Below are 26,125 nucleotides of genomic sequence, written 5' to 3' on the forward strand. Positions count from 1 at the left end.
GGGGTTATGCAGTACGGGTATATATTGACGTAGAGATGACTGGGGTTATGCAGTACGGGTATATATTGACGTAGAGATGACTGGGGTTATGCAGTACGGGTATATATTGACGTAGAGATGACTGGGGTTATGCAGTACGGGTATATATTGACGTAGAGATGACTGGGGTTATGCAGTACGGGTATATATTGACGTAGAGATGACTGGGGTTATGCAGTACGGGTATATATTGACGTAGAGATGACTGGGGTTATGCAGTACGGGTATATATTCATCAGATCGCTCGGCTACCAAAATAAATTAAGGTTTTTGTTTGTCAACTGATTCTGCAGATACACCTCTGATGTAATTATTATCACTAGCTACCGCGAACATTTTAGTTTCGGTTGATCCAGTTCAGACTTCGCGGGTTCTCTATTAGTGTGATGTAAACCTGCCAATGTATTTTTATGAAAAACTGAAATATTTTTCTATGCAATAACAGGGATATGCCGCTTTTGAGCGGCTTCAGTCTTTAAGGCAGATGTCTCTTGTGAACAGATTAAAATTTGAAGGAGCCTTGGCTGTGCAAGTGTAATTTTTTCTATTTACTAATATAACTAATACACTTAGAAATTAGAAAACGTTTCGGTCCTGGAACCGAACTGCATAAGAATATTATGTCTCACTCTGTACTGTTCCTTTTTTGAACATTTGAGGAAGAGTGGCGGAGGTCCGATACATATTTAGTTGTTACTTACTTACAGTATGTTCTTTATCATAGGTTTGGTTCGTGCGACGCTGCGAACAACTGGTGATAATTATTCATATATAATATAATGTTAATCACTGAGGGAAGCACTTGATTCTATAAGACATAAAGCACAGTGTGTGAAAGAATTTTCCAAATAAAATGACTAAAAACATAATCTAGGCAGAATCACTTTTAATCAGCTTTTGCTTTAGGGCTGGAGAAACAAAGCCAGGAACACAGGTAAACTACAAGTCGTAGTGAGACGTAGCTGAGAATGATGAACAATACAGTCACTGATGCCCACACGTCTACATTATACAACTGATACCTGCAATTATAACAGAGATCGTTAGACTAGATAGCATTTCAGAATTAAACAGAAAAAGTCAATCAAAATAAATGAATAAAAAAAATTAAGTCAAATATTAAGCTTTACATTAGTAAATCGCTACATTAGTAAATCGCATTCTTTCAATTGGACTTTTCTTGGGAATATCAGGAGCTGCAACTTCCTAAGTTAGAATGGTGCAAACCTAAAGAACGTTCACTATTTATATATATATATATATATATATATATATATATATATATATATATATATATATATATATATATATATATATATATATATATATATATCGTGCCGAATACGTAAATCTGGTCAATTAGCAAGAACTCATTTAAAATTAAGTCCTTTCTAACATTTTCTCTTATACGTTTAAAGATGCATTTTTTCATTAATGTTGATTTAAAAATTTATAATTTTGCATCAAAGGGAACTTTGAAAACTTACCTAACCTTATTATAACAAGCGCAATTTATTTTAGCGTAACCCAACTAAATATATTTTAGATTTGTTTACAATAATTAAATACTAAACAAAGACAGTGAAATATATTTTTTTCGTTAGGTTCAGAATGATTTTGGCGAAATTATTGGATACACAAATTTTCATTTGTCGTATATGGCAAGATGAGCGCTGCTATTTAAGCCAAGATGGCAAGTTCTTCCTATTCGGCACGACATATATATATATATATATATATATATATATATATATATATATATATATATATATATATATATATATATATATATATATATATATATATATATATATGTATATATGCAAGGAATTCGCAAGAGCAGGCGAAATATACACAACCAGAGATCAGTGTTTGTGTATATTTCGCCTGCTCTTGCGAATTCCTTGCATACTTAATATCTCTAGTAAGGCTGATGCATGCAGGGGATGAGATGAAAAGCTGTAAGCCTTCTCTCTGAAAGCTGGCTGCCATGGATCAAAGTCTAGCGCAAGCTGGACTCCAAGGTATTGGTCCAGTGTGGGTAGATTGGTAAAGCACTGCGTACCTTGTTCCAAGATTCGTAGGTTCGAGTCTCCTTCAGCCAGAGATCAGTGTTTATATATATATATATATATATATATATATATATATATATATATATATATATATATATATATATATATATTATGTCGTGCCGAATAGGCAGAACTTGCCATCTTGGCTTAAATTGCAAAGCTCATCTTGCCATACAGGACAAGTGAAAATTTGTGTATGCAATAATTTCGCCAAAATCCTTCTGAACCTAACGAAAAAAATATATTTCACTGTGTTTGTTTAGTATTAAATTATTGTAAACAAATCTAAAATATATTTAGTTGGGTTAGGCTAAAATAAATTGTTCTTGTTATAATAAGGTTAGGTAAGTTTTCTAAGTTTCTTTTGGTGCAAAATATTTTTTTTTTTACATCAACATTTATGAAAAAAATATATCTTTAAACGTATAAGAGAAAATTTTAAAAAGGACTTAATTTTAAATGAGTTCTTGCTAATTGACCAGTTTTACCTATTCGGCACGACATATATATATATATATATATATATATATATATATATATATATGTATATATATATATATATATATATATATATATATATATATATATATATATATATATATATATATATATATATATATATATATATATATATATATATATATATATATATATATGATCATTATTTAGTTGTAGCTACAGTTAGAGTAAGAGGTAGATGGGAAAAGAGGAAGGTGGCAACAACAAGTAAGAGGGAGGTGAAAGTGTATAAACTAAGGGAGGAGGAAGTTCAAAGTTTATTCTCTATAAGGATTACAATGCTGAGTTTACAGAAATTTGGTTATTGTTTGGTTTACATGTAGTAAAATTGTGATTACAGAGTGTACCACTAGAACGCTTAGCATGGCTAGGCATTTCGGGCATACTTAGTTTTATTCTTAATTGTAAAATATTACAAATTATGAGGTAAGTTGGTATTATGGCTAAGTGACTAAATACTAGTTTGTGAGTTTAGCAATGTGAATGCTTTTGTTTTGGCACAGTACATAGTTTCAGTATTGGAGTATCACAGGATTCATTATTTTAAGACTGAGATTAATATTTCTGTTTATGGTCAAATGAGTGAGCGAGTGTAAGTGTGAACCACCAGGTGGTATTCGTGTAGTTAGTTGACGGGGTGTATCAGGGAGATAAGATGTTTTCTAATGGTAGTTTTGAAGGTGATGAATGTGTCTGCAGTTCTAGAGTTCTCAGGTAGGGTATTCCAGATTTTAGGGCCTTTGACATACATTGAATTTTTGTAAAGGTTTAGTCGGACACGGGGAATGTCGTAGAGATGTTTGTGTCTGGTGTTATGCCTGTGGGTTCTGTCACAACTATCAAGAAAGCGTTTTAGGTCAAGGTTGATATTAGAGTTTAAGGCCCTGTAGATATAGATTGCACAGTAGTAAGTGTGGATGTACTGAACTGGGAGTAAGTTTAGATCTATGAAGAGTGGGGGGGTGTGTTGCCAGGGATGGGATTTAGTGATTATTCTTACTGCAGCTTTTTGTTGGGTTATTATTGGCTTTAGGTGTGTTGCTGCAGTTGATCCCCAAGCACAAATAGCATAGGTGAGGTATGGATAAATAAGTGAGTGGTATAGTGTGAGAAGGGCATTTTGCGGCACGTAGTATCGTATCTTGGAGAGGATCCCAACCGTTTTGGATACTTTTTTGGCTATATGCTGGATATGGGTGCTGAAATTCAGGTTGTTGTCAAGGTATAAGCCTAGGAATTTTCCCCCATTATTTCTGGTAATTAGAGTGTTGTCAATCTTAATGTTAATTTGTGCATCTCCTGCTCTGCTACCAAACATAATATAGTAGGTTTTGTCAGTGTTAAGCGTAAGTTTATTGGCTGTCATCCAAGTCGATATTTTAATCAGCTCCTCATTCACAATGGTGTTGAGGGTGGCAAGATTAGGGTGAGAGATGACATAAGTCGTGTCATCAGCAAAGAGAATGGGTTTCAGGTGTTGGGATACGTTTGGAAGGTCATTGATGTATATGAGGAAGAGCAGGGGACCAAGGACACTTCCCTGCGGAACTCCAGTATCAAGTGGCCGTGTTGCTGATGCTGTGTCTTTAATGGTGACGTACTGATACCTATTAGTAATGTAAGATTTGAAATAAGCAAGCGCATGGCCTCTTATACCGTAGTGATCAAGTTTGTGGAGTAGGATGTCGTGGTTTACTGTGTCAAAAGCTTTTCTTAGGTCAATAAAAATTCCTAGTGGATATTCCTTATTTTCCAATGCTGTGTAAAGCAGATCTAGCATTTTTATGATTGCATCATTAGTGCTTTTATTTTTCCTGAATCCAAACTGGCAGGGGTTGAGTATGTTTTGAGCCGTTATAAATGAATACAGTCTCCTGTGCACGAGTTTCTCAAAGATTTTGGATAGCAATGGTAAGTTAGATATTGGCCTATAGTTGTTTAAGTCTGTAGGGCGAGATATAAGCGACTATTGGCAGAAACGTGGGCTAGTGCAAAGATGAGTAGTGGGGGGGGGTTGAAGAGGGTTGGAATAGATTTAAAAATGCAGTATTAGAATGTGGGGCAGAAGTGTGTGGTTATAGGAGGGTGGGGGCAGGAGGAAAGAGGAGTGATTGGTGGAATGATGAAGTAAAGGGTGTAATAAAAGAGAAAAAGGTAGCTTATGAGAGGTTTTTACAAAGCAGAAGTGTTATAAGAAGAGCAGAGTATATGGAGAGTAAAAGAAAGGTGAAGAGAGTGGTGAGAGAGTGCAAAAGGAGAGCAGATGAAAGAGTGGGAGAGGCACTGTCAAGAAATTTTAATGAAAATAAGAAAAAATTTTGGAGCGAGTTAAACAAGTTAAGAAAGCCTAGGGAAAGTATGGATTTGTCAGTTAAAAACAGAGTAGGGGAGTTAGTAGATGGGGAGAGGGAGGTATTAGGTAGATGGCGAGAATATTTTGAGGAACTTTTAAATGTTGAGGAAGAAAGGGAGGCGGTAATTTCATGCACTGGCCAGGGAGGTATACCATCTTTTAGGAGTGAAGAAGAACAGAATGTAAGTGTGGGGGAGGTACGTGAGGCATTACGTAGAATGAAAGAGGGTAAAGCAGCTGGAACTGACGGGATCATGACAGAAATGTTAAAAGCAGGGGGGGATATAGTGTTGGAGTGGTTGGTACTTTTGTTTAATAAATGTATGAAAGAGGGGAAGGTACCTAGGGATTGGCGGAGAGCATGTATAGTCCCTTTATATAAAGGGAAAGGAGACAAAAGAGATTGTAAAAATTATAGAGGAATAAGTTTACTGAGTATACCAAGAAAAGTATACGGTAGGGTTATAATTGAAAGAATTAGAGGTAAGACAGAATGTAGGATTGCGGATGAGCAAGGAGGCTTCAGAGTGGGTAGGGGATGTGTAGATCAAGTGTTTACATTGAAGCATATATGTGAACAGTATTTAGATAAAGGTAGGGAAGTTTTTATTGCATTTATGGATTTAGAAAAGGCATATGATAGAGTGGATAGAGGAGCAATGTGGCAGATGTTGCAAGTATATGGAATAGGTGGTAAGTTACTAAATGCTGTAAAGAGCTTTGATGAGGATAGTGAGGCTCAGGTTAGGGTATGTAGAAGAGAGGGAGAATACTTCCCGGAAAAAGTAGGTCTTAGACAGGGATGTGTAATGTCACCATGGTTGTTTAATATATTTATAGATGGGGTTGTAAAAGAAGTAATTGCTAGGGTGTTCGGGAGAGGGGTGGGATTAAATTATGGGGAATCAAATTCAAAATGGGAACTGACACAGTTACTTTTTGCTGATGATACTGTGCTTATGGGAGATTCTAAAGAAAAATTGCAAAGGTTAGTGGATGAGTTTGAGAATGTGTGACGGTTGGAGGCAGTGGAGATGTCCTGTCTAAGGGCAATGTGTGGTGTAAATATTATGCAGAAAATTAGGAGTGTGGAAATTAGGAGAAGGTGTGGAGTTAATAAAAGCATTAATCAGAGGGCAGAAGAGGGGTTGTTGAGGTGGTTTGGTCATTTAGAGAGAATGGATCAAAGTAGAATGACATGGAAAGCATATAAATCTATAGGGAAAGGAAGGAGGGGTAGGGGTCGTCCTCGAAAGGGTTGGAAAGAGGGAGTAAAGGAGGTTTTGTGGGCAAGGGGCTTGGACTTCCAGCAAGCGTGCATGAGCGTGTTAGATAGGAATGAATGGAGACGAATGATACTTGGGACCTGACGATCTGTTGGAGTGTGAGCAGGGTAATATTTAGTGAAGGGATTCAGGGAAACCGGTTATTTTCATATAGTCGGACTTGAGTCCTGGAAATGGGAAGTACAATGCCTGCACTTTAAAGGAGGGGTTTGGGATATTGGCAGTTTGGAGGGATATGTTGTGTATCTTTATACGTATATGCTTCTAAACTGTTGTATTCTGAGCACCTCTGCAAAAACAGTGATAATGTGTGAGTGTGGTGAAAGTGTTGAATGATGATGAAAGTATTTTCTTTTTGGGGATTTTCTTTCTTTTTTGGGTCACCCTGCCTCGGTGGGAGACGGCCGACTTGTTGAAAAAAAAAAAAATATATATATATATATATTTATATATATATTTATATATATATATATATATATATATAGATATATATATATATATATATATATATATATATATATATATATATATGTCGTGCCGAATAGGCAGAACTTGCGATCTTGGCTTAAATAGCAACGCTCATCTTGCCATATAGGACAAGTGAAAATTTGCGTATGCAATAATTTCGCCAAAATCATTCTGAACCTAACGAAAAAAATATATTTCACTGTGTTTGTTTAGTATTAAATTATTGTAAACAAACCTAAAATATATTTAGTTGGGTTAGGCTAAAATAAATTGCGCTTGTTATAATAAGGTTAGGTAAGTTTTCTAAGTTCCTTTTGGTGCAAAATTATAAATTTTTACATCAACATTAATGAAAAAATATATCTTTAAACGTATAAGAGAAAATTTTAGAAATGACTTAATTTTAAATGAGTTCTTGCTAATTGACCAGTTTTACATATTCGGCACGACATATATATGTGTGTGCAAGGAATTCGCAAGATCAGGCGAAATATACACAAACACTGATCTCTGGCTGAAGGAGACTCGAACCTACGAACCTTGGAACAAGGTACGCAGTGCTATACCAAACTCACCACACTGGACCAGTACCTTGGAGTCCAGCTTGCGCTAGACTTTGATCCAAGGCAGCCAGCTTTCAGGGAGAAGGCTTACAGCTTTTCATCTCATCCCCTGCATGTATCAGCCTTACTAGAGATTTTAACAATGCAAGGAATTCGCAAGAGCAGGCGTACCTTGTTCCAAGGTTCGTAGGTTCAAGTCTTCTTCAGCCAGAGATCAGTGTTTGTGTGTGTATATATATATATATATATATATATATATATATATATATATATATATATTTATATATATATATATATATATATATATATATATATATATGTACGATTGCAAATAAACCATACCCCCGGCCGGGATTGAACCCGCGGTCATAGAGTCTCAAAACTCCAGCCCGTCGCGTTAGCCACTAGACCAGCTAGCCACAATAAGATTCATCCAACTAGGTATATTTCTACACCATAGGAAAGTTAGCACAGGCACCTCTGTGACCACAAATGCAAGTTTTTACAGACCGCGGGTTCAATCCCGGCCGGGGTATGGTTTATTTGCAATCGTGTCATTACGATTTCTTGAGTCATGTAGTCTTGTTAAATAAGGAAACACTCGTAAATGATCTGGAGATCTCTGAAGAGCTTGGCGCAAGTGATCACAAATCCATCACTTTTAGCATTAACTGGGAATACAAGAATAATGATAATACGATAAAAATACCTGATTTTAGTTCTGCCGATTACAATGGACTTAGGGAACACCTGTACTAATCTCGATTGGGGTTATCTAGCTAGTGATTTTATTGACGATGATCATACTTATGATTACGAAGGGATCTTCATTTATTATTTTTTTCTTAATAATATGCACCATGCTCAGACTATGTACATTCCCTAAAGAGAAATTAGGTGTAATAATAACTATCCCAAATGGGTTAACAGGAGGCTGAAGAATCTATTAGGGAAGAGAATGGGAATTTATAGGCGCATCAGAAGAGGAGAGGTTAACCTTACTGACCAATATGTTCAGCTTAAAAGAGAAGTAAAAAAAGGGGAATAGAAAGGCTAAACGTGACTCTGAAATTAGAGTTGTTATTGATCAATACCACTCGTTCGTGGTCACAATAATATAAAATACTGCTCGTTGAACCAGTACACCAAACAGGGACTAGAATGAAATTACCCTAGAGTCATTCACACCATCGTGTGTCCTTGGGTAGGAAGTACAACATCCAGTTCCGTTGGATGCCCTACTCCTAAGGATCGTATGGTTCAGTGGATAAGGGCGTCATGTGTTTTCGCCCACCATGTGCCGAATATGTAAAACAGGTCAATTAGCAAGAACTCGTTTAAAATTATGTTCTTTCTAAAATTTTCTCTTATACTTTTAAAGATATATTTTTTTCATTAATGTTTATGTAAAAAATTTTAATTTTGCACCAAAATAATCTTAGAAAACTTACCTAACCTTATTATAACAAGCGCAATTTATTTTAGCCTAACCCAACTAAATATATTTTTGATTTGTTTACAGTACTTTAATACTAAACAAACACTGTAAAATATAATTTTTTCGTTAGGTTCACAATGACTTTGGCGAAATTATTGCATACACAAATTTTCGCTTGTCCTACATGGCAAGATGAGCGTTGCTATTTAAGCCAAGATTGCAAGTTCTGCCTATTCGGCACGACATATATATATATATATATATATATATATATATATATATATATATATATATATATATATATATATATATATATATATATATATATCAATAACAACAGCCAAGGATTCGAACCCATGTTGTACTGGCCTGCCTTACGGTAAGCGAGAATCAAATGACGCTTTAATCCACAGGTCTACCCAACCCTACAAGAATAGTGCAACCAGCAGAGCTAGCTGTTGGGCCGCCATCCGAGGGCATACGGAGGTGTGGGAGCTTCTACTCTAATTTCGGATGGCGGCCCAACAGGTAGCTCTGCTGGCTGCGTCATTCTTTTAGGGTTGGGTGGTCCTGTGGTTTAAAGCGTCATGTGGTTCTCACCATGAGGCAGGCCAGTACAACATGGGTTCGAATCCTTGGCTAGCGCAGTGTTGTTATTGATCAATATCACTCGTCCGATGTTACTAAAATAAATAAATATATATATATATATATATATATATATATATATATATATATATATATATATATATATATATATATATATATATAATATAATATAATGTACAAAATAGGCAAAACTAGTCAATTAGGAAGAACTCATTTAAAATTAATTCACTTGCAAAATTACTGCATACTCAAATTTTCGCTTCCTTTATTCGGCATGAAGAATTGCTATTTATGCTAAAATTGCAACGCTCGGACCGACACCACATACACACACACACACACACACACACACACACACACACACACACACACACACACACACACACACACACACACACACACACCAGTGCTATTTTTGATATATGTGAACGACATGATGGAAGGAATAGACTCTGAAGTGTCCCTGTTCGCAGATGACGTGAAGTTGATGAGAAGAATTAAATCGGACGAGGATGAGGCAGGACTGCAAAGAGACCTGGACAGGCTGGACATGTGGTCCAGCAACTGGCTTCTCGAATTCAATCCAGCCAAATGCAAAGTCATGAAGATTGGGGAGGGGCAAAGAAGACCGCAGACAGAGTATAGGCTAGGTGGACAAAGACTACAGACCTCACTCAGGGAGAAAGACCTTGGGGTGACCATAACACCGAGCACATCACCGGAGGCACACATCAACCAAATAACCGCTGCAGCATACGGGCGCCTGGCAAACCTGAGAATAGCGTTCCGATACCTTAATAAGGAATCGTTCAAGACACTGTACACTGTGTATGTTAGGCCCATACTGGAGAATGCAGCACCAGTCTGGAACCCACACCTGGTCAAGCACGTCAAGAAGTTAGAGAAAGTACAAAGGTTTGCAACAAGGCTAGTCCCAGAGCTCAAGGGAATGTCGTACGAGGAAAGGTTAAGGGAAATCGGACTGACGACACTGGAGGACAGAAGGGTCAGGGGAGACATGATAACGACATACAAGATACTGCGGGGAATAGACAAGGTGGACAGAGATAGGATGTTCCAGAGAGGGGACACAGGGACAAGGGGTCACAACTGGAAGCTGAAGACTCAGACGAGTCACAGGGACGTTACGAAGTATTTCTTCAGTCATAGAGTTGTCAGCAAGTGGAATAGCCTAGCAAGTGAAGTAGTGGAGGCAGGAACCATACATAGTTTTAAGAAGAGGTATGACAAAGCTCAGGAAGCAGAGAGAGAGAGGATCCAGTAGCGATCAGTGAAGAGGCGGGGCCAGGAGCTGAGTCTCGACCCCTGCAACCACAATTAGGTGAGTACAATTAGGTGAGCACACACACACAACCATTATATATATATATATATATATATATATATATATATATATATATATATATATATATATATATATATATATATATATATATATATATATATATGCAAAACAACCACTCTGAAAAAATAGAGAAATTCCAAGCGCTTTCGTGACTACTCACATTATCAAGGAACTATGTGAGTAGTCACGAAAGCGGAATTTCTCTATTTTTTCAGAGTGGTTGTTTTGCATATTCCGAAATCACCTGTTTACTGTGATCAAATTGCATATATATATATATATATATATATATATATATATATATATATATATATATATATATATACAAGGAATTCACAAGAGCAGGCGAAATATACATGAAGACTGATCTCTGGCTGAAGGAAACTCGAACCTACGAACCTTGGAACAAGGTACGCAGTGTTATATCATTCTCACCATTCTCACCATACTTGGCGTCCAGCTTGCGCTAGACGCTGATCCAAGGCAGCCAGCTTTCAGGGAGAAGGCTTACAGCTTTTCGTCTCATCCCCTGCATGCATCAGCCTTACTAGAGATTTTAACAATGCAAGGAATTCGCAAGAGCAGGCGAAATATACACAAACACTGATCTCTGGCTGAAGGAGACTCGAACCTATGAACCTTGGAACAAGGATCAACGTCTAGCGCAAGCTGGACGCCAAAGTATTGATCAAGTGTGGTGAGGATGGTATAGCACTGTGTATCTTGTTCCAAGATTCATAGGTTCGAGTCTCCTTCAGCCAGAGATCAGTGTTTATATATATGTTTATATATATGTATATATATATATATATATATATATATATATATATATATATATATATATATATATATATATATATATATATATATATATGTATATATATATATACAAGAACATCGGCCGTATACCACCAAGGCAGGGTGACCCAAATAGTGAGAAAAACCCGAAAATAAAAGAAAAACTTTCATCATAGTTCATACATAATCACTGTCTTTGCAGAGGCGCTCAGTTATGAAAGTTTAGATGTTCCTCTAAGCAGTCAATATCTCTAACCCATTCTTTAAAGTGTAAGCATTGTACTTCCCACCCTAAGGACTCAAGTCGGGCTAACCGGTTTCCATGAATCCCATCACAAAATGTTACCTTGTTCATACTCCAACAGCCCGTTAGGTCCCAAAACCATTCGTCTCCATTCACTCCTATCTAACACGCTCACGCACGCTTGTTGGAAGTGCAAATCCCTCGCCCATAAAACCTCATTTACCCCTTCCCTCCAACCTTTCCTAGGATGACCCCTATCCCACCTTCCTTCCCCTACAGATTAATAGAGTAGGGGAATTAGTAGATGGGGAGATGGAGGTATTGGGTAGATGGCCTCTCTAAATGACCAAACCATCTCAACAATACTTCGTCAGTCCTCTGACTAACACTTTTAGTAACTCCTCACCTACTCCTAATATCTACTCCCTATAGCCTCATCCTTGCTGCAGCCTTTGCAGCCCTTGCTTCACACCCATATTAAAGTGTTAGTTCCACTATACTCTCGCACAGTCCCTTCTTTGCCTCCATGGATAACCTTTCGTAGCTACAGTGAGAGTAAAAGGTAGATGGGATACAAAGAGAATGGAAACACGTAAGAGAGAAGTGAAGATTTATAAACTAAAGGAGGAGGCAGTTAGGGTAAGATAAAAATAACTGTTGGAGAACAGATGAGCTAGTGAGAGTATAGGCAATAATGGGGTTGAAGATGTATGGGATAAGTTTAGGAATATAGTGTTAGAGTGTTCAGCAGAAGTTTGTGGTTACAGAAAAGTTTGTGCATGAGGGAAGAAGAGCGATTGGTGGAATGATGATGTAAAGAGAGTAGTAAGAGAGAAAAAGTTAGTATATGAGTGGTTTTTACAAAGTAGAAGTGATGCAAGGAGGGAGGAGTCTATGGAGAGAAAAAGAGAGGTTAATAAAGTGGTGAAACAATGTACAAAGAGAGCAAGTGAGAGGGTGGGTGAGGTGTTATCAACATATTTGGTTGAATATTAGAAAAAAATTTGAAATGAGATTAATAAGTTGAAAGCCTAGGGAAGTAATGGATTGTTAGTTAAAAAATAGGAGAGGAGAGTTATTAAATGGAGAGTTAGAGGTATCGGGAAGATGGAGGGAATATTTTGAGGAATTGTTAAATGTTGATGAAGATAGGAAAGCTGAGATTTCAGGCAAGGAGGAATAACATCTTATAGGAGAGAGGAAGAACCAGTTGTGAGTGTGGGGGAGGTGCGTGAGGCAGTCAGTAGAATGAAAGGGGGTAAAGCAGCTGGGATTGATGGGATAAAGATAGAAATGTTAAAGGCAGGTTGGTATATAGTTTTGCAGGGGTTAGGGTAAGGTACCTAGGGATTGGCTGAGAGCATGCATAGTTCCTTTGCATAAAGGCAAAGGGGACAAAGAGAGAGTAAAAATTATAGGGGAATAAGTCTGTTGAGTATACCTTGTAAAGTGTATGACAGTAAGGCGGAGAGCAGGATATCAGATGAACAAGGATGCTTTAGAAAGGGTAGAGCGTGTGTGGACCAAGTGCTTGCAGTGAAACATAAATGTGAGCAGCATTTAGATAAGGGTAAAGAGAAATTTGTGGCATTTAGGGATCTGGAAAAAGCGTATTATAAGGTGGATAAGGAGACAATGTGGCAGATGTTGCAAACGTATGGAATAGAAGGTAGGTTATTGAAAGCAGTGAAAAGTTTTCACGAGGATAGTGAGGCTCTGGTTAGAGCATGTAAGCGAGAGGGAGATTATTTCCCTGGCCAATTCATGAAATTACCGCCTCCCTTTCTTCGTCGACATTTAAAAGTTCTTCAAAATGTTCTCGCCATCTACCCAATACCTCCATCTCCCCATCTACTAATTCCCCTACTCTATTTTTAACTGACAAATCTTGTTTAACTCACTCCAAATTTTTTTCTTATTTTCATTAAAATTTCTTGACAGTGCCTCTCCCACTCTATCATCTGCTCTCCTTTTGCGCACTCTCACCACTCTCTTCACCTTTCTTTTACTCTCCATATACTCTACTCTTCTTATAACACTTCTGCTTTGTAAAAACCTCTCATAAGCTATCTTTTTCTCTTTTATCACACGCTTTACTTCATCATTCCACCAATCACTCCTCTTTCCTCTTGCACCCACCCTCCTATAACCACAAACTTCTGCCCCACATTCTCATACTGCATTTTTAAAACTATTCCAACCCTCTTCAACCCCCCTTCCCCCAACTACTCATACTTGCACCAGCCCACCTTTCTGCCAATAGTTGCTTATATCTCACCCGAACTTCCTCCTCCCTTAGTTTATACACTTTCACCTCACTCTTACTTGTTGTTGCCATTTTTCTCTTATTCCATCTACCTCTTACTCTAACTGTAGCTACAACTAAATAATGATCACATATATCAGTTTCCCCTCGATAAACATGTACATCCTGGAGCCTACCTATCAACCTTTAATGATCATTGAGGCTACCCTCAATGATCATTAAATCTTTAAGAGACTTTCCTAGAACTGATAACCACATTTGCCTTCCCCTTCAATACAAAAACGGGAGAGGCAGAACCCCCACTCACTCCACTGACAGTGAAAAAGTCAGAGTGCAGGTGAACAAGAAAATTAAAGAGGGCAACGCAGTGGGGGCAATCAGAATCATTACCAGTGAAGAAACAGTTGCCCCCAGGGATGCTGACATGGCGGAAGCACTTAGAGGAAAGCACCCTGCCAGGGAAACCAGGGACACCAACAGTTCCAACACCTCTGTCCCCACTGTGGAACCATTGATCGTGGAAGACTCAGACTTTTACAAAGCAATAATGTCGTTCCCATCTGGCTCTGCTGGGGGTTACACTGGGATAAGGCCACAGCATTTAAAGGAAATGGTTAATCCAGTTATTGGGGGCATTGCAGAGACACTGCTTTCAGAGATCACAACATTCGTCAACAATTCCTTGGCTGGTCTTATTCCTGACGAAATTAAACATTTCTTTTTTGGTGCAACACTTTGTTCACTTAAAAAGAAGGATGGAGGAATTAGGCCTATTGTAGTAGGCAACACTTTTCGCCGCCTCGTTTCCAAAGCTGCTGTCTGAAGCATTCGCGCAGAGGTAGCCATGATGCTTCAACCAAACCAGCTTGGTTTTGGGGTCTCTCAAGGAAGTGAAGCAGTGGTTCATGCAACAAGGGTGTATATCAACAACCTGCCTGAGGACAATGCAGTGGTAAAATTAGACTTCAAGAATGCATTTAATCTCCTGAAAAGAGATGTGGTATTAGCAGCGGTACAACAATATTTCCCTGGTCTCTTCCCCTTTGTTTCAGCTGGATACAGCAATGAATCAATGCTCCTGTTTGGAGAGCATGAAATCACATCATCAGAGGGTGTCCAGCAAGGGGATCCTCTTGCACCATTTCTCTTCTGTATAGCAGTTAGGGAAATCACAGTCAGACTGACCAGTGAGCTAAACATCTGGTTCCTGGATGATGGCACAATAGCAGGTACAAAGGAGTCCCTCTTAGGTGATCTTACATAAGTGATGACACGGTGACAGGTCTCATCCTGAATCCATCCAAATGTGAAATCATTTCAGTCAACAAGTGATAAAATGCAGTGAGATCCAAACTACCAGGAGCATCAATCATTGCCCCTACAAATAGTGTCTTGCTTGGAGCACCTCTGGGAAGCGATGCCATTGACACAATCCTCAGGAAGAAATTAGAAGAACTGTGGAAAATGGAACAACGAATAGGCAATCTTGACACCCTCGATGCCTTGTACCTTCTCACAAAGTGCTTGAGTCTGTCCAGGTTGACATATTTCCTAAGATGTGCATCTTCATATGATAACTCTATACTGCACGAGTAAGACAGTATCCTGTGGCAGATTTTTACGAAAGTACTTAACCTTACTCTAGAAGACGGGCAGTGGAACCAAGCTACACTTCCAGTCAGACTAGGAGGCATTGGTGTCCGCAAGTCATTACAGATTGCACTACCTGCTTTTCTGTCCTCATGCATTGTATCCAGAGGGCTTATAGCAGCAATTCTCCTTGAACATCTTATGGACAAGACTGGACTCCAGGACCAAAAGTTCATTGACGGAGCCATGATCTGGGATAATCTAACGGGCTCTGAAACCAGACCTGCTCCCCCCAACAACTACAAACAGTCGCACTGGGATGGCCCGATAGTGGAGAAAACAGCCTCAACAATGCTTCAGAGTGTGTCAGGGAAGGATAGAGCCCGCCTCCTGGCGGTGAGAGCTCCTCATGTAGGGGACTTTTTGTTGGCTGTTTCCAACTCCAGCCTTGGCACACGGCTCAACCCACAGACCTTCCGCATTGGTGTTGCCCTTCGACTTGCCGCCCCTATTCTCGCCGAACACGGGTGTATTTGTGGCAGTGAAACAGCAGACCGATTCGGGTACCATTGTCTTGTGTGCCGTAAATCCGAGGGAAAGACTGCAAGACATGAGGAGGTTAATAACATCAAGAGGAGCCTCACAACAGCTGGATGCCCAGCAGTAAGGGAGCCACCCCAACTGTACAGATCTGATGGCAGCCAGAAGCGTCCAGATGGTATCACACTTCAAGCCTGGACACACGGTAAGCAAGTGGTGTGGAACTATGCATGTGCATCTACCTTGGCTGATACCTATCTCCAATACACCAGGGAGGAAGGAGGGGTAGCTGCCAGCTTCAGGGAGTCCCAAAAGTCTAGAAAATATGGAGAATTTGCCGATCATTATATGATTGTTCCCATAGACTCAGAGATCCTTGGCTCATGGGGAAAGAGTGCATCTAAGTGCCTGCTGTATTTTGGGCACGCGCCCCAGTTCTGAAGAGCTTAATGAGATTTTCGTATTATAATCATTGACAAACATGTAACAATATGTACTAGACATTTATCTCTCACATCCATGTACTGTATATGCCATTGTATATCAACAATGCATCTCTTAAACCTTTTTATACCATATGTAATAAATGTACCTATTTGTAAAAAAGAATGAAAAAATGGGGTGGTAGGGGAAGTAGAATATTCAAACGGCTTCAGGCAGAAAACCAAATATTCTCCCTTGAAGCCTTTCCATCTACTTTTCTGAGGCTATGGGTCCCACAATTTACACCAGAGGTGGGACACGAAATGGAAGCAGCCCAGCCACCGTGGAGAGAAGACGTCGTCGTTCCTGCTCTTCAGCTGAGCAACTCTGAACACTGTTGCTCGAGATTTTTCTTGGGTTATCCTTAGTAGTTCTTCACCAGAGCTGAGAGGAAACTTGCTTGCAGTCACTTCGAGCCCCATCCCATCAAGAGGGTAAGGCGGTGACTTGCTTGCTTGTTCACCCCTCTCATCCCCATCCCCCCATCCTTCCCCATCCTCCCCTCACCCATACATCAACACTGGCCCACACACTTAACACACTACATACATTGCTATCCTTCTGACTTTCCTATCTTCTTCTTTTTCGGCAACTTCGCTTTGGCGAGTTAACACAAGGCATTTTGACCATCCGGTAGCCCGTGTGGTTTTTTTTAAAATCCGGCCGATCTTTGCCTTGGGCCCTTTCCCCTCACTACTCGAGGGTAGGCTATCTTAGGGGCTGACCTTCATAAGTCAGCTGAAATAGGATGCTAGTATAACATCAAGGAAAGTTCCCCTTTTGTTAAGAAACTCCTCTGCCAGATGTTCCTTCCTAGACATCATGGCGAGGATACGAGTAAGATTACGTATTGATGGAAATCAAATGTCAATGAAAGAAATTCTAACATGTATTTGCTCCAACTCAACTGTTGCTCCAGTGGATGTTTTTCAAACCCACGCTGGAGCAGTACTTCTCCTCTCTTCGGAAGAAGAGTTACTTCAACTGCTGAAGCATGATGTCCTTGAAAAACTGAAGACTTCTGGTGTTACCCCAGTTGCACCTGAGAGCTATCAAGCTCAGAGGACTGTGTTTGTGGCCAGAATCAACAGTTTCATGAAACATAGCACAGCGAATGAAATTGTTGAGGACATTAATACAGAGAATTCTGAATTTAGGGCTGTAGAAGCACATAAATTCTCTAATCCTAACAACAACAAGGTAACCTTAAAGTTAATACTTGAGACACCTGAGGAGGCCAAACTTGTGTGTCAAAATGGCTTCAAATGTTTTGGCACCAGATGTACACCTGACCAAATCTCTCTTGAACGATTTGTCAGTGTGACACAATGTTTTAAATGTTATGCCTTTGGTCATAACACCAACAAATGCAGTACTCAAGGGCAGATTTGTAGCATTTGCTCTGGCCAACATTCTTATAGAGACTGTAATAATAAAAATACACCCAAATGCGTCCTCTGCAACGGAAAACATCATGCTGTTTCTGCTATTTGTCCTGAAAGGAAAAAGGAAATGCAGAAAATTATTGAGGCCAAGAAACTGTCCACTTCTAAGAAGACCACTCCCCAGGCACCGCCAACGATGTCCCAAACTTCCTTCCCAGCTCTGCCTGGATCAAGTGGGACTTCTCAAGTCTCTACCAATGGTTCCAATGTTTGGAATTCTGCCCCTCTTGGAGCGCCCCAATCTAACCCTCACTTACAACATACACAAACGCAACAACAAGGTTCAGTCTCATCTCCTATGTCTCAGGTATCCACAGCCGGGGATATGACGAGAGCACAACTAATGTATATGATGGCCAAAGACATAGCAGGTGGTGACATTCAACTCTGCTCTCAGGTTTTAAATGATCTGTTAATGACTAATGGGATCACTCCCATCACTATCCCAGAAAATGTGAAGGCTATTATGACCCAGCCTTCTCATAACAAGCAGTATGTACCCTACTCTACATCTAAAAATAAGCCTAAGTCATCCCTGGCCCAGGGATCGCCCACCTCGCAAACCCAGGTTGTCAACTCCCCTCAACCCGATAAGTCAACACCTGAACATAACAATGCCCCAGAAATTGGTGCCTACTCTCCTGCTATTGTAGCTGATCCTGTTTAACAGGAACTTTCCCAGGGTAACTCACCTTGCCTACCTAATTTTCCCTTGGAGCCTCCACAGTCTCCCATTAACTCTCACGAGCCTCTGCTTCCTGTAACTGGGAATATCATACCTCACTTTTCTGATGATGACTCTAACGATTCTAATGAGTCTGTTAATATTACTACCTCTAGTGAAGATGATGGCATTTTTAATACACAAGCACCTACGCAAAAGTTCCCTCCTCCCCTTGACGAGTCCAGCAGGGATAGTGTGGATACAACACATGACATTACTTGCAGGCGTTCAGACCGCAGTACACGAGCGAAGTGCAAGAAATAATGGGGATTACAATTTTCCAACTTAATGTTCAACATTTCTTTAATAACCGTTACCTTCTTGAGGTTGAACTACATAATTACAATCCCGATGTTATACTTTTGAACGAGACAGCTGCAAGAGTTGATCAACATATTAAATTACGTGGTTACTCTACTGTGGAGAAATCGAGAGGACCCTTTAGTGGTGTAGCCATCTTAGTTAAATTAGGCTATACATTTAAAAATATTCATGTTGATGAAGATAACATTCTTGCAATAGAAATGACAACGTCTCATGGACAACTAGTGATAGGAACTGGATATTTTCCCCCGAGACAACAATATATAGAATCAATTCCTCTACATAGGATATTAAGCAAGAATATTCCAACAATTCTAGCGGGAGATTTTAATGCTCATCACCCTGCCCTCTTCAACTGTGGAGCTGGTATTCCACTGGGTGACTTAAAAGGAAAACAACTCTTTAATATCATGACAGCTAGAAACTTGTCATTTCAAGGCCCATTCTTTAAATCGTACATTGGACCTCATCCAGGGACACCAGATATAGTACTGACAAACAGAGACTGTGACATCTTTCACTGTCGTATATCTCCTGGTGGAAATGTAGGATCTGACCATATCCCTGTTATAATACAACTACAAACTTCTCCATTTAGAATACCTGTACCTCCTAAACCCAATCTTAACACCCTAGGATTTGACCCCTTCAGGGCATTTCTGGGTGACGATGAAATTGTGTCATTGGAAAATCTACCTTCCACTGCAATTGATGATGCAATCAGGTCCCTGCATAATCGAATAATTGAAGCTACTAATGCAACTTGTCAATTAGCTTCCACAAAGATATACCAACAATATAAACCTACTAGGGAAATTAGAGACAATTTAAGAAATTATCAAGCAGAATGTCGAAGGCATCTTCAAACGCGACAACCACCAGCAGCTACACTGCACCGATTAAGGCAAGAATTAATTAACATGATTAGTCATCACAAACGGGACTTATGGAAATTGCTAGTTCTTCAAGCTAATCAGTATAAACGTGAACCAGCAAAATTTTGGAGTAAGATCCGACAACTTTTAGGGGCAAAGCACAAGGCTCCTAACTACCTAGTTCATACCTTCACTGATGAGGATGATGAAGATGTTGAAATTAAACTTGACGATCCACAGGACCAGGCTAATTTGATGGGTGATGTATGGGAGAAAATTCTCTCCCACAATAACAGTCGTCAATTTAACAATAATCATTATCAGTTGGTAAATGAATGGAGAGATGAGAACTTGGATGATCTACAACCACTACCTTCCATCGATACTTCAACTCTTGAAGATACCCACCCGCTTACTAGACCTATTACATTACTAGAGATGAGTCAGGTTATTGGAAGAATGAGAAATAGAGCCCCTGGCCTCTCTGGAATAACAATGAAACAAATAAAGTTCCTACCCAGAAATTGTAAACAGTCTTTGGTAAATATCTTTAATGCCATCTTGGCCTCAGGACATTTTCCAGTGGTTTTTAAGACTGCTAGGATGATCTTTCTTGGTAAGCCCAATAAAGACATCCACCAACCTGGGAACTATAGACCTATATCTTTACTTGAAGTCACTGGAAAAGTTCTTGAGAAAGTCATTTCCAACAGATTGAACTACTATATGGAGTTTAATCACTTTTTTACTGAAAAACAATTTGGCTTTAGAACACATAGAGGTACCAATCATGCAATAAATGTTATTTTCGATACTGTAGCAAGTCTAAAACATCAGGGCAATCTTGCCTTAATTGCCACCAGAGATGTTCATAAAGCTTTTGATAGCTTATGGCATGATGGCCTTATATACAAACTCATTGACCTACCAGACCATAACTGGACTTTTCTCAGATTAATATATAATTTCTTAACTCAAAGAAAAATCATTCCCACCTTTCATGGCAGGTCGACAGAGCCTTTTATACCGACAGCTGGTGTCCCACAAGGTTCTTGTCTCAGTCCACTTCTGTTCAACATTTATGTGAATGACCTTCCTCAACCAGAGTTTAATGATACAATTGTGACACAGTTTGCAGATGATGTTATTCATGTCGTCTCATCAACTCCGGTAACAGGAAAATACAAGTATGAGAGAGTCATAGAAAAAATGAATATTGAACTTCGTCGAACATCTAATTGGGAAAAGAAATGGAGAATTACGACTAATCCTGACAAGGTCCTTGTTAGCACGATAGGATGTTTTGCATCAACAATTGAAGATAAAGGGGGTATCTCCATCAGAGGTACACCTGTAGCCATTAGAAACCCTAACAAGATTTTGGGATATGAAATAGACAGGCTGCTCCACTCAACATCTCATGTAACTAAAAAGATCAACATAGCCAAAGCCGGTCTTAGCAGTCTCTTTCGATTCAATCAAGCCCCTCAACATGTCAAAAAACATCTGTATAAAATGATAATAAGACCAATACTCGAATACCCTTGTGTCCCAATGTCATTAACAACAAAGACCAACATGCTACGGTTACAAAGGGTCCAGAATAGAGCTCTTCGCTTCATTACCGATACCAGGAGGAGAGACAGAGTTAAAATGGCAGATTTACACATACAACAAGATATTACTGCCATAAATGTACGCCTTGACACCCTAAAAAAGAAACAACTCTATACAATGCAAGAACTATACATGCCAGATAGAGAACATCCTATACAAGTGGTAAATACCACGGATTATATCATCAATACTCCTCCTCACAGGACTCAAAGAATGACTCTCCCACAGAGGGTCCGTCGTTTTATACATAAAGATGATTACCATCGACCCATGATATTGAGCAACCTCCCTGATGAAGAAGATTGGGTACCACCAGAACCCTTCTATGTATACTGAGAAAATCATCGCCCCCAATTAGGGAGACATCTTATATAACAATCTAATGTAAAAATTATGCTATTTACTATGGCTGGACACCACCTGTAAGAAGCCATTGTCACGTAATTCTATAAACTGGCCAGAAAATTATTGCCTTCATTGTCGCATAAATATCCGTTGTGCAATCGCAAAAAAAAAAAAAAAAAAAAAAAAAAAAAAAAAAAAAAAAACAAAAAACAATTGCAACTTGTATAATTACTACCAATTCAGAGTCATGTACTTATATATCTGTTATATCTATGTGACTCTGATGGGTTAGTATTATACCCCTTAAAGAATATCTTATCATTTCACGTACACTTTTTAAATTACACCAAAGTGGTTGGGCCACTTACCTTTTATATCCTACCTCTCCCCCCCCTCCCACCCTTTTCCAATATTTCTATCCTTACCCATCCTTCTTCCTTACCCATCTCACCAAAGCTCTGGTCTAAACGTTCAGAAACCTTCCATTTCTGATTTGTTGTGGAACTGTGAAGTGTTCACTTTTCATTGTATTTCTTAATATACCTGTCTATCAAATTTATAATGTTGTTGTTGTTGTCGTCGTCGTTTTTGTTGTTATTATTATTTTAATTCTTATTAGTATTATTATTAATACTATTATTGTTTATATTAACTATTATGCAATAAGTAAACAGATGATATCATAATCTACAGAACAACGACTATAAAAGAGATTTTTTTTGCCACCCAAGTGGCTAGTTTATAGTGTATCCATATGCTCTTGTGCCACCATCCACAGGATGGACATCAGTTGCACAATAAACTAGCCACTTCGGTGCCAAAAAGTTATCTTCCACATTGATTGTTCTGCATATTATGTGGAAAGAATAGAGAATTTCCAACCGATTTCGTGATTTCTCACATCAAAGAATTATGATATTGTGAAATCACGAAATCGCTTGGAAATTCAGTATTCTTTTCACATTGGTTGCTCTGCACATTAACTATTATATTTCATCATTGCTGAGCGGTACTGACCAAGTCATGGTGGACGCAGGACAGCGGAGATGTAGGGCTCCCTTGTGCCGTATAACATACTTGGTCCAGTAGACGGCCACATCTGCTGGTTCTTGCGGACGATCCTTCATAAATTTGGACCTTCTTGCTACTTCAGCTCTCATGCTGCCTCGTCACACACACCAAGAAATTATTTGTATTATTTATTTGATTTACAAATAGCATCATTACCCACGTCATTAAAGAAACATTTATTAAAGTATGTTAGCTAATTCTTGAAAATAGAGATGCCTTAATTCTGGTGAAGCACTCTTGATTAAAAATAAATGAAACTACCATCTCATTCTTTGGATCAAGTCTAATGAACCTCTATTTTCCAGATGATATATAACATTAATATAACAAAAGTAATTACACTTAGCTATTCCCTTTCGGGTTTTGACACCTTAGATAATCTATTTCCTTTCATACTGCGGATCATCTCCAGCATTAAGTTAAGTTTTTTATATTATTAACACGTCGGACGTTTCTCAACGAGGCAGTGTGACTCGAAAAAGAAAAAAACTATTTTATCATCACTCACTTCATCAATGTCTTGCCAGAGGAGTGCCTACACTACAGTTCAAAAACTGCAATAAATTTACAGCATGAGATTTGGATCAGTTTATCTTATTCTCAAAGGTCTCTAGAGTATACCTAGAGAGGATTATCGGGGGTCAACGCGGCCCGGAAGGAAGCAAGTCATTGTTTTGAAAAATATTCACTTTCATTATATCCATTATCATATTCTTTCATAATCCCTTACAGGGATATAACTTCCCTTTTAATTATATAACGAGCGCTTGTTAGACCCGACCGATGTGTTGCCTTGTGGAGAAATATTGAAATAGTCATGTCCTTGTATGTCTGGAGAGATCTTGTGAATGAGTGATGGTAATATCTTTATCTTTTTCGTCAACCTTGGTGGGAAAAACTGAAGCACTGAAACAAAGTCAACCTTTACGATACAACTAAAATCTTGTGGTCACAATTACCTCTTATCATTCATGATGATGCTGATCGCATTCTTGAGATTATCAAAAGTAAGTTGTTGCCAGAGAAGAACTCTGCCCCAGCCGTCCCTCTGAGCAGTGTTCATGTTGGAATACTGGTCAGCAAACACAGGCATTCCCAGCACCGCCACACCGTGGTACATGGACTCCAAGGTGCTCAGCAACCCACCGTGTGTGATGAACAAACGCAAGCGAGGATCACCTGTATTAAATAACTAGTTACCTTTTTTCCCTCTCTTCTTCCCCTTCTCTTTCTTCTTCTTCTTCTTTGAAAATCCTTTTTATTATCATTTTTATTATTTTATCTATTAGGAAACACAGTGAAAGTTCCAAATATTGCAGTAGTTTCTGTAAGGAACACGTATAAATTATGTACATAGTTGCTATTCTGTCGCTGGTATGTCACAGGTGTCTTCTGAAAAACTCTGTAATGCTGGATTTTTGTCTTCGTTATTGGTCTTATTTATAATATATTTAATGTGAATTAATGAACCTGGTTAAAGTCCTGTAGGGTCTGCAGCAATTTTTAATTAGAGTCTTACAACATCCGAATAGAATTCATTATTAATAAAAAACTTATTATCAAATACTAAACATTATTTTTTCCACATTACTTGAATAATGATAAAAAATTTATAAAATATTTTTTTCAGCATGGTTTAAATATTTTTATTTTAAAATACTTCAAAATAAATTCGAAATGATGTCTTAATATTTTTTTTTAGCGATGTGTCTTGATGTAAGGCTTAAGATTTACTTACCAAGAATATCTTGTTGTGGGAGCCACTTGCCAAGACGGACATTAGGTGGTAGGTCATCCATGGTGTCCTGATCCCACTTCCATAAGACTCTCTGCTTGAGGGAAGCAAACACTTGAACCAAGGTTGTGCGGTACCTGTGTGTATAGTGTGTTAGCTTAATTATACGGCTGCTCTCATCTACTGAACCGTAAAAAAAATGTCAAATATAAAGACAAAGAAACAAGTTGGAGAACAAGCTTTATAATAACATGTCGCTCTGAGTAGTGTTTTATAAAGTTATGAACTGTTTGCAAGGGTGTTAAAGGAATGTAAAGAGAAACTTAGCATACCTTTGGCTATCTCTTCAACATATCACTACAAACTGGCATAGTGCCTGATAAGTGGAAAATGGCAAGTGTAATACCTATTTACAAGGCAGGTGACAGGTCCTTAGCTTCGAACTATAGATCAATAAGCCTTACCTCCAAAGTGGGAAAATTTATGGAATCAATAATTGCCGAGGCAATTCGTAGCCTTCTTGAAAGGCATTAATTGATTAATGAATCTCAACACGGTTTTACAAAGGGGCGTTCCTGTCTTACGAATTTTCTAACTTTTTTCACTAAGGTGTTTGAGGAGGTAGATCATGGTAATGAATATGATATTGTGTATATGGACTTCAGTAAGGCTATCGATAGAGTTCCACATCAGAAGCTATTGAGAAAACTTAAGGCACACGGAATAGGAGGAGAAATGTTTCCCTGGGTAGAGGCATGGCTGACAAATAGGCAGCAAAGAGTTTGCATAAATGGGGAGAAATCAGATTGGGGGCTCGCCACAAGCAGTGTTCCACAGTGGTCAGTGTTGGGCCCATTGTTGTTCACAATTTACATAAACGACATAGATGAGGGAATAAATAGCGACATAAGCAAATTTGCTGATGTCACCAAAATAGGCCGTCCAGTTCATTCTAATGAGGACACTAGAGCACTCCAGGATGATTTGAATAGACTGATGCAATGGTCGGAGAAGTGGAAGATGCAGTTTATTGTAGACAAATGTTGGACAGGAAAATAACCATGCCACTTATAAGCTAAATAACGTATATCCTAATACTACTGATTGCGAAAAGCATTTAGGAGCTCTGGTTAGCAATAATCTGAAACCAAGACAACAGTGCATTAGTGTTCGCAATAAAGCTAACAGAATCCTTGGCTTCATATTTAGAAGTATAAATAATACAAATCCTCACGTTGTTCTTCAACTCTGTCACAGACCGGGCCGCGGGGGCGTTGACCCCCGGAACTCTCTCCAGGCAAACTCTCCAGGTATTATTGGTTAGGCCTCATTTAGATTATGCTACACAGTTT

General features: G+C 38.7%; 1 protein-coding gene across 1 annotated transcript; it reads right to left on the reverse strand.

Moving 5' to 3' along the window:
- On the reverse strand, window positions 1-24,936 carry LOC138851700 (UDP-glycosyltransferase UGT5-like). The gene is made up of 4 exons (XM_070081100.1): window positions 24,777-24,936; window positions 23,998-24,217; window positions 22,985-23,128; window positions 1-1,061 (listed from the first exon to the last, which is right to left on the reverse strand). Exons 1-4 carry the CDS (start codon window positions 24,835-24,837, stop codon window positions 926-928), a joined length of 561 nt encoding a protein of 186 aa, XP_069937201.1. The 5' UTR covers window positions 24,838-24,936; the 3' UTR covers window positions 1-925.
- Window positions 24,937-26,125: the final 1,189 nt, after the last annotated feature.

Source organism: Cherax quadricarinatus, unplaced genomic scaffold (assembly GCF_038502225.1).
Source record: "Cherax quadricarinatus isolate ZL_2023a unplaced genomic scaffold, ASM3850222v1 Contig1686, whole genome shotgun sequence".
Taxonomy (NCBI): domain Eukaryota; kingdom Metazoa; phylum Arthropoda; class Malacostraca; order Decapoda; family Parastacidae; genus Cherax; species Cherax quadricarinatus.

Bases quoted from the DNA above. Each gene is read 5' to 3' on its own strand.
- LOC138851700 (XM_070081100.1), bottom strand. From the start codon at position 24,837: ATGGATGACCTACCACCTAATGTCCGTCTTGGCAAGTGGCTCCCACAA. The intron at 24,218-24,776 runs GTAAGTAAATCT...TATTTAATACAG, and splicing joins CCCACAACAAGATATTCTTG to GTGATCCTCGCTTGCGTTTG. The intron at 23,129-23,997 runs GTAATTGTGACC...GTGACGAGGCAG, and splicing joins ATCATCATGAATGATAAGAG to CATGAGAGCTGAAGTAGCAA.